The sequence below is a fragment of the Lepus europaeus genome, chromosome 5, assembly GCF_033115175.1.
Source record: "Lepus europaeus isolate LE1 chromosome 5, mLepTim1.pri, whole genome shotgun sequence".
Taxonomy (NCBI): Eukaryota; Metazoa; Chordata; class Mammalia; order Lagomorpha; family Leporidae; genus Lepus; species Lepus europaeus.
Window position 1 is genome coordinate 94,109,719 of NC_084831.1, and position 10,312 is coordinate 94,120,030.

A 10,312-nucleotide genomic window follows, 5' to 3' on the forward strand; every position below is an offset into this window, starting at 1 on the left:
CCTCTCTCTGTGTAACTCTGACTTCCAAATAAATAAATAAATCTTTAAAAAAAAAAAGCTTAAAAATAACTAAGCTTAATAATCTAATTTATGGCTGGCGCCGTGGCTTAACAAGTTAATCCTCCGCCTTGCAGCACCGGCACACCGGGTTCTAGTCCCGGTTGGGGCGTCAGATTCTATCCCGGTTGCCCCTCTTCCAGGCCAGCTCTCTGCTATGGCCCGGGAAGGCAGTGGAGGATGACCCAAGTGCTGGGGCCCTGCACCCGCATGGGAGACCAGGAGAAGCACCTGGCTCCTGGCTTCGGATCAGCGTGATGAGCCGGCCGCAGCGGCCATTGGAGGGTGAACCAACGGCAAAAAGGAAGACCTTTCTCTCTGTCTCTCTCTCACTATCCACTCTGCCTGTCCAAAAAAAAAAAAAAAAAAAATCTAATTTATGCTCAGTTCATTTTCAGTTTTATAGTAAGGTAGATTCTATCTATAAATAGAATAAGAGGAAACCGAGAACTCCCTGCATTAAATATGATTTCTTTTTATAAAGCAGCCTATAAAAATTAGTCTTGAATTTTACTTTTTACTTTGGATTTAAAATTGAAGTTTACCTTGATTTGATAATGGAAGGATGTAGTTTTCCTTTTATATTTTCAAATATGTAAAGAGAGTCCTTTTATTATTGAATATATTGTGTGTAAAATGCATATTAAAGTAAAATATAACATTTAACACATTTTTGTCTTGGTACACACTAAATATAGTACAGTGGGTGAAAGTACAGACTCTAGGGTCAGACATACCTGAATTTGAATCCTGTCAACTTTAAGCAGTTACTTAAACTGCTTAAACCTGTTTCCTCATTATGAAAAAATAAAGGTAATACTAGTACTTTTTCATAGGGTTGTTGTGAAAACTAAATGAGATAATATATGTGAAGTACTTAGCTAAATACCTATAGTGTAATAAGCAATATTTGTTAGCCATTTTAACTGGATCATTATTTCACCAAATTATACTTGTTTTTATAGTAAAATAGAAGGAATTGTTATGCTTTTTTTTTTTTTGCAAGGAATTGTTATGCTTTTAATCTGACTTTATCTTTTTCATTTTTCCTTCATCTAATATAGTGTCTTTTTCCTTGGAGCCATCCTTGTAATAACAGCAACTTTCTTATATGGTTATGATCCCAAGCCTGCAGGAAATCTCACTAAAGCATAGCCAAAAACTGTCTTTAACTGGTTTTTCAAGATGGTGCACTAGAAATCTCGACATTAATCTTGCACGGAGGACTTCTACAGATTCTGAAGATATTATCATGCTAAATCTGATCAGATTTTTTAAAATGGTTTGAGAATACACAGGTTTAAAGATAAAATGTGTACTGTATATGTAACAAAATATATTACATCTAGAAATCAAAACTTGAAAGTTATTCCGGGGATTAGAATGAAAAGAAATATGGGAGGAAACTTGAAATCTGAGTTTAGAAAGATTTTACCTTTTTGATTGCTGCAGAAATGTCCTATGCACTCTTTGCAAGAGCACACAAATGTCCTAAATCAATTTTTGCAAACTCTATTTAATCTTACTAAATTTTTTAATCTCATTGTTTCTGTACAGATATATAAAATCACATGGAATATTTAAAGTTTGAAAATTCTAATTACCTATAATGCTGTGAAAAAAATGGAAGTCTGATTTGAAGAAAATATTTGACATACCTGAGATTTTTATATTTATACAAAATGTTACTAAACGTTACTTGTTAAACTACATAAAAATTGATTAAGTCACATTCTAGGTCTGATTTGTTAGAGAATCAAATTCATATTTAGCGTAGAAATGCATCTGTTTCTCCATATATACATCTTTAGACCATTTAGTACTTAGAGACAGCTGAAAGTAATCTGGTTGCTCTTGTAGTAGTAACCATTGACTTTTATGCTAATGGAGTTTCCCCCTTCTTCCATTTCTTTTCTGTAAGTCAGGTGAATCCTTAATATTGGTTTAAATTCAATTCATTTGTATTAATTGCTATTAAAGTTTTAATTTAATGGGATTAAATCTTCATTTAGTAATTTAACATAAAATTATTGTCTAATATCTCCATTTGGAGAATTTTGAATTATCAAGCATATACTGTATACCATTAGAAGTTTTTACAAGAATATCTTACTCATTGCTCTGTCAAAACTTTCTTTAATCTACAATTGTTGATAAAACAACCAAAAGAATAGTAGTACACATGTCAGTAGACGGAGACCATAATGACTTTTCTTAGAAACATTTCCAATTGCTGTATTAGATTATTTTATATGACTCTATGACTTTAAAGCTACTCAGAAGTTTTAGACCTCTGATAAAACCCATTGACCCCGGTAATACTCTGAATACATGACTGGGAAAGGTAGCTGACTCCTGAGTTCCTTTCTGTGTCCCCACAGAGCTGCTGGGAAGGTGCCACCATTTTGTTTTAAAATAGTGATTTTTTTTTTTCTTTTTAACACTGGAGTTGAGGATGCAAATTACATGAGTTATTTAATAAATTTACTCAAGGGGAGAGAATATTTTATAAATCAGTAAATTGGTGAGCAAAAATGCTTTCTGAAATTGGAATATGGGTTTAATTTAATTATTGACTGTAGACAGAATTACCTGTTGAGTATATGAAGTATTTTAGTTTATTTTTTCATTCATGCTGTATATATGTTTAAAAATCTGTTCTAATAGATGTAAAAGCTATAATAAAATAAATATTTTTATATAGTTCTAGTTGCTTTTGTTAACTAGAATTTGGCTCAAAAGTTCTATGTTAGGAACTGTCATGTTCTCTTGCCTGGTTGGGCTGGCAGCAATACTTTGTAAATGCCAGTAGTTGCTACAGGTTAGACATAATCAAGTCCATCCAAACTTTAAAAGTGCTTAATATTTCAAAATATTTACAAGTAATTTGCTAGTATTAACAAAATGGTAAGCATATTTTTGAATGTCAAACAAGATTTTCAGTTACTGCCTTCCAGGATATTTTTAAAATAACTTTTTCATTCTTTCAGCATGATGATTTGAGGCCATGATAATATGTATGATAATACACATACATCCTATTACCTGTTACTAAGTGAAATCTAAATTTGTAAATTCATAGAATTTAGGACTAAATATGTTCAGCTTATATTGACATTTTTTGTGTACTTTTTTTCTTTTTTTTTTTTTTTTTTCTTTTTTGACAGGCAGAGTGGATAGTGAGAGAGAGAGACAGAGAGAAAGGTCTTCCTTTTTGCCACTGGTTCACCCTCCAATGGCTGCTGCGGCCGGCTCATTGCGCTGATCCGAAGCCAGGAGCCAGGTGCTTTTCCTGGTCTCCCATGCGGGTGCAGGGCCCAGGGACTTGGGCCATCCTCCACTGCCTTCCCGGGCCATAGCAGAGAGCTGGCCTGGAAGAGGGGCAACTGGGACAGAATCCGGCGCCCCAACCGGGACTAGAACCCGTTGTGCCGGTGCCGCAAGGCAGAGGATTAGCCTGCTGAGCCACGGCACCGGCCATACTTATGTTTTACACCAAGTATGCACTTGCAGTTGTTAATTCAGGTTTAATTTGCTCCTATTTTAACACTTCAAAAATTATTCAAGTAAACTATTGGAAATTAAACATGTTAGTTACAGTAATAATACATTTTCAGGTGTCTAGAATAACACGATTTTCAAGATTCTCAACAAAGATTATAATAATGTAATTGAATTGTGGATATGGGCAAAAACCAAATAGTCTGAAGTATATTTTCAAAGCAAAACTTTATTAGAAAGCATAATTTATATTGTGCTTTTCTAGTAGGTTTGAAATGTTTATTATTAGAGATTGGGCTATGTAGTTTTTAATTTTTAATTCATAAATATTTGAGAAAGTAGACCTTTAGATCATGTTATATATACAGATAATGTCCTGATGTTTTGATGACTTTTAAAGGCCTTATTATATCAACCTTGTATAATGTTGTCTCCTTGATTATTTAAATTCCTTGATTCTTTTAAGTTTGTTATTTATCAACTACTTTGTTCAATGTGAAGATGTATTAATTTGTGGGAGAAGAGTGCCAATTGATAGTTCTATTAAAAATTAAGGTTACAATATTTGGAAAGAAAAGTAGATACAGTAACAGTGATGTTATCAATTATTCTATAATTGATTTTAGAGAGGTTATAAGCTTCTGTTAAGTTGAAATATGTAGTTTAGAGATATAAAATTTAAATGTTTACATCATTTTATGTTGAATGTCACAGAATTTCATGGAATGAAAGAGTTTGATATTTAAACTAAAGTCTAAGAAAATAGAATCTGAAAGGAAACTGATGTCGAGCTTCATACACTTAGTTTCATGCTGTATTCTCTAACATATCAAATTATTGGACTTTTAAAATGTCATTCATAGTCATTCAACTGAATTAATTTTTTTAGAAAAGAAAAACAGGGTTTAGCATCACTCATTTACACATTTACTGTTAAATATTTAAGTATTATGGATGTATGCTTTATATAAGAAAAATATTAAAAAGTTATTTATTACATATTGAAAATCATCTTAAGACTCTCCAGGATATTTAAAGTAGTTATAGGACCAAGGAAAAAGCATGTTTTTCAAGATCTGGTCCTGTGTGCCTTGCTTTACCAAATAACTGACTTTTCTGGAGAATATTTCTGTAATTTACAACTGTAGACATATGGACAAAATTAAGATATTTTAAGTATAACTATAATTTTATTTTTTGGTTGTTTCAACATTTGTTCTTCAAATCCTTTATCTAACAAAATAGGTATTTTATAAAATATATATTAGTGAACAGTACCTTATTTAATTAATATGGCACCATTGCTCACTCATTGAATTTTTTGAAACTTACACAATTGTATATAATTGTCATTTAGTTGTTTCATTCACTATTACAAGATATAATTTACTATGATTTTTAAAATATTTTAGAAATTATTTGGATCATGAATTTGTCTACGTCTAGTCCATTTTAGAAAAATTCTTTTGGTTTGGGAATGTGATTTGTATACTTATAGGTTTTTATGGACATAATTCATAGGAATATGTGAACTGATTGTTAAATGGATTTTTAATTGATAAATTTATCATCGTTTTGGTATCCATTATTACCTATTTAATAGATTTATTGAAATAGATTATTTTTGTAAATAACTCTATATAAATGTTTTCCTTGTTTCCAAATTTACTTGTGTCTAGAACTTAACTCATGAGTAGTCTGCTGTCTTTATATATAAAAAATGATCTTTTCCCTACCTCTCCAGTTACCTTTATCACATGTGATCTTCTTTTTCTTAAACCTATGCTTTTAGGAAAGACTGGATTTTATTTAAATCAGTTAAAATTTCTCTACCTGTATGATGGTAATGGTCTAAAAGTTGTTTTTAAATAAAATATCTCTTTGCTAATCTCAAGGTTAAGTAATTACAATAATTTGGTTTATATTTTAATAATTTGATTATAATTGCTTCTATTATGACTATGTTCGGTGCAGAGAGAGCAAATGTGATAATACAAGATTTTTCTCATTTCTATTAATGAAGTAACCTTACACAAAATGCCTTGTTTTTGAAAGATCACTAAAATAAGGATATCAGCATTTTGAAAAATACTTTTGATAATTTCTCATGGAATGCACTAACTGAAAATCTCTAATGTTATTTTTTGTATTAGAGAACTTTTTGAAAATATATCACAGTACTAAAATCCCAATGCTATGCAAATATATGTTACATTCTAAATTTTACAGATATTGCTACATTTCACCAGAGATAGTGAGCAGTATTGGTAATCAAACTGTTCTTACTGTTCTTAAAAAAAAATAATTCGGCCGGCACCGCGGCTCAATAGGCTAATTAATCCTCTGCCTGCGGCGCCGGCACACCAGGTTCTAGTCCCAGTCAGGGCGCTGGATTCTGTCCCGGTTGCTTCTCTTTCAGTCCAACTCTCTGCTGTGGAAGGCCAGCTGTAGTGGCCATTTGGGGGGTGAACCAACGGAAAAGGAAGACCTTTCTCTCTGTCTCTCTCTCACTGTCCACTCTGCTTGTCAGAAAAAAAAAAAATTCCTTCAAGGCAGGACTGATTACATGCATATTCCAGAAAATAAAATATTAAGGAAGAAATAAATTATCTTCAATTACTGAAGATTTGAGTTTCTTCTATAGTGGAATGTTTTGGTGATTGCAAACCCAAGGTTTTCCCAAATCCACCCTCAGGTTTGATTTTTTTTTTTTTTTTTTTTTTTTTTTTTTTTTGACAGGCAGAGTGGATAGCGAGCGAGAGAGAGAAAGGTCTTCCTTTTTGCCGTTGGTTCACCCTCCAATGGCCGCTGCGGCCAGCGCATCTCACTGATCTGAAGCCAGGAGCCAGGTGCTTCTCCTGGTCTCCCATGCGGGTGCAGGGCCCAAGCACTTGGGCCATCCTCCACTGCCTTCCCGGGCCATAGCAGAGAGCTGGCCTGGAAGAGGGGCAACCGGGATAGAATCCGGTGCCCCAACCGGTACTAGAACCCAGTGTACCGGCACTGCAAGGCGGAGGATTAGCCTGTTACGCCACGGCGCCGGCCAGGTTTGATAATTTATTAAAAAGAATTGAGAACTATTATAGTCACAGTCATATTCATTACAGGAAAAGGAGATAAAAGTAGAACCAACCAAAAGGAATATATACATAAGACAGAGTCTAGCAGGCATCCAAACTTAAAGAACTTCTGTGTCCTCCCCCCGTGGAAACATGGATGGTTTTATCTCCGGCCAGCATGTGTGACAATACACAGAATATTGTCAGTCAAGGAAACTCACCCACACCTTTGTGTTCAGATTTTTTTCTGAAGCTGTATTAGTTGGTATGGTTTATTGATTGCTTGCCCATGTGGTTGTACTCACGCTGAAGTCTTGGCCTGTTCCTGGAGATCTGACTGATGTCAGGCTGTTGGGGCTTATCATGGGTCATCTCTTTAGCACAAACTTTTTCAGTGTGATTTGAGGGACACAATAAGACTTTAATAAAGACATTCCTATTATTGGGACCTCTCAAAGAATAAGGTCATAATTTGCTTTGAGAGAGGCCAAATTCCTTCCTACTCAGTGATCATCTCTGAATTGACAAGGATGATACAGCAGTGACAATTCTTAAAGAAACTTTTAATTTATATATTCATTTTTCATTTTAAAAATTTTGTCAGGGGGCTGACAGTGTTGTAGCAGATAAAGCCACTGCCTGCAATACTGGCATCTCATATGGGTGCCAGTTCATGGCACCAGTTCATGCCAGTTCTGGCTGTTCCAGTTCTGATCCAGCTCCCTGCTGATGCATGTGGGAAAACAAAGGACCATAGCCCAAGTGTTTGGGCTCCTGCCACCCACATGGGAGATGTTGATGAAGTTCCTGGTTCCTGGCTTTGGCCTGGCCCAGAGCTGGCCATAGTGTGAACCAGCTGATGAAAGATTCTATCTCCCCTCTCAGTAACTTTCAAAATAAATAAATCATAAAACAATTTGTCAGATGATTCTGAATTTAACATGATTCTAGGGAAGGAAAAAATTTTAACCAGATACTGTGCTAAACTAGCGTATGCATTACATAAATAGCATAATGTTACTTATTTTTCTAATGTTTAATTACAACTGTATTTAATGCTGAAAATTTTAAAGACCAAATCTTAAAATTGGCTTAAATCAATATGTAGTTTAGAACTAATTTTCAATTAGCAATTAACCATCAATATTATAATGAAGAGCTAGTATAAAGCTGATACTGGTTGCTCCTCTGGCTTGCATTTGGGCTTCATTGTTAATTGTTAGGTCCTTATTTCCAGTTATCTTTCACTAGGGTTTAGAATTAGCACACCATTGGAACTACAGATCAGTTGTCTCTCATTTATGCATGTATTTTCATTTAGGATTTTTTTTTAATTTTTTTTAATTTATTTATTTATTTTATTTTATTTTTGTATTTTTTTTTTTTAAATTTTTGACAGGCAGAGTGGACAGTGAGAGAGAGAGAGACAGAGAGAAAGGTCTTCCTTTTGCCGTTGGTTCACCCTCCAATGGCCGCCACGGTAGCGCGCTGCGGCCGGCGCACCGCGCTGATCTGATGGCAGGAGCCAGGTGCTTCTCCTGGTCTCCCATGGGGTGCAGGGCCCAAGCACTTGAGCCATCCTCCACTGCACTCCCTGGCCACAGCAGAGAGCTGGCCTGGAAGAGGGGCAACCGGGACAGGATCGGTGCCCCGACCGGGACTAGAACCCGGTGTGCCGGCGCCGCAAGGCGGAGGATTAGCCTAGTGAGCTGCGGCGCCGGCCTTCATTTAGGATTTCTAAAATGTTAATAACTTCTTTAACAGATTCCTTTGGAAATATATTTTATCCTAGATGTATACTTTATTTCTTTTTTTTTTTTTTTTTTTTTTTTTTTTTTTTTGACAGAGTGGACAGTGAGAGAGAGATAGAGAGAGAAAGGTCTTCCTTTTTGCCGTTGGTTCACCCTCCAATGGCCGCCGCGGTAGGCGCGCTGTGGCCGGCACACCGCGCTGATCCGATGGCAGGAGCCAGGTGCTTCTCCTGGTCTCCCATGGGGTGCAGGGCCCAAGCACTTGGGCCATCCTCCACTGCCCTCCCTGGCCACAGCAGAGAGCTGGCCTGGAAGAGGGGCAACCGGGACAGGATCGGTGCCCCGACCGGGACTAGAACCCGGTGTGCCGGCGCTGCAAGGTAGAGGATTAGCCTATTGAGCCGTGGCGCCGGCTATTTCTTTTTTTTAAAAAAAGATTTTGAGAGGTAGAGTAACAGACAGAGGAAGAGTCAGAGAGAAAGGTCTTCCATCTGCTAGTTCACTCCTCTAATGGCCACATGGCAGGAGCAGAGCCAATCCAGAGCCAGGAGCTTCTTTTGGGTTTCCCATAAGGGTACAGGGGCCCAAGCACTTGGGCCAACTTCCAGTGATTTCCCAGGCCATAACAGAGAGCTTGATAAAAAGAGGAGTAGCCAGGACACAAGCCAGAGCCCATATGAGATGCTGGCGCCACAGGCAGAGGCTTAGTCTACTACCCCACAGTGCTGGCCCCTGCTTGTTTCCTTTTCAAAGTAGATTCACTGAAGGCTTGAAAGAATAATAAATGTTACCAAAGGGCTTTAGATTAGTCACACGAAATTGCATTCTTGTTAAAATGTACTTTGGGCCGGCGCCGCGGCTCACTAGGCTAATCCTCCGCCTTGCGGCGCCGGCACACCAGGTTCTAGTCCCAGTCGGGGCACCGATCCTGTCCCAGTTGCCCCTCTTCCAGGCCAGCTCTCTGCTGTGGCCAGGGAGTGCAGTGGAGGATGGCCCAAGTGCTTGGGCCCTGCACCCCATGGGAGACCAGGAGAAGCACCTGGCTCCTGCCATCGGATCAGCGCGGTGCGCCGGCCGCAGCACGCTACCGCGGCGGCTATTGGAGGGTGAACCAACGGCAAAAGGAAGACCTTTCTCTCTGTCTCTCTCTCTCTCACTGTCCACTCTGCCTGTCAAAAAGAAAAAAAAATGTACTTTGAAAGTATAGAATATTTAAGAGGTTTAGTTTAATATACTTGTGCTTTTTAAAATTTATTTTATTTTATAATTTTTATTTATTTGAGAGAGAGAGAGAGAGAGAGCAATAGACAGTACTTCCATCTGCTAGTCCACTTCCCAAATGCCTGTTGCCAGGACCTTCTCCCCCACCAGGGGGCTGGCAGGAATGCAACCATTTTGAACCATCACCATTGCTTCCTAAAGTCCACATTTCCAGGAAGCTGTTAGCAGCAGCCTGAGCCAGTGCTCTGAGAGTCACTGGTGTCCCAAACATGAGACCAAATGTTCACACCAGATGTGTGTATGTTTTTTATGGATTTATTTATTTGAAAAGCAGTTACAGAAAGGCGAGACAGGTCTTCCATCTACTGGTTCACTTCCCAAGTAGCTGCAAAGACCAGAGCTGCGCTGATCTGAAGCCAGGAGCCAGGAGCTTCTTCCAGGTCTCCCACGTGGGTGCAGGGGCCCAAGGACCCAGGCCATAGCAGAGAGCTGGATCGGAAGTGAAGCAGCTGAGACATGAACCGGCGCCCATATGGCATGCTGGCACTGCAGGCAGCAGCTTTACCCACTATGCCACAGCGTTTGCCCCCAGACTTTGTCTTTTTAACAATATCTGTGAATGTGGGTTTGTTTTATAAGACACTACATGTACAAACTTGATCTCTAATTGAATGTTCATTGAGTTTTTTAAAGATTTTTTAATAATTAAGTTCTTTATTTTCA

General features: G+C 37.6%; 1 protein-coding gene across 2 annotated transcripts in view; it reads left to right on the top strand.

Moving 5' to 3' along the window:
• SLC35A3 (solute carrier family 35 member A3) overlaps window positions 1-2,760 on the top strand; it is a 70,063-nt gene extending 67,303 nt beyond the window's left edge. For both annotated transcript variants that reach the window (XM_062191812.1, XM_062191811.1), the window contains exon 8: window positions 1,122-2,760. In XM_062191812.1, the coding sequence (XP_062047796.1) occupies window positions 1,122-1,212 (91 nt within the window). In that variant the 3' untranslated portion in view covers window positions 1,213-2,760. The remainder of the gene's footprint in view (window positions 1-1,121) is intronic.
• Window positions 2,761-10,312: the final 7,552 nt, after the last annotated feature.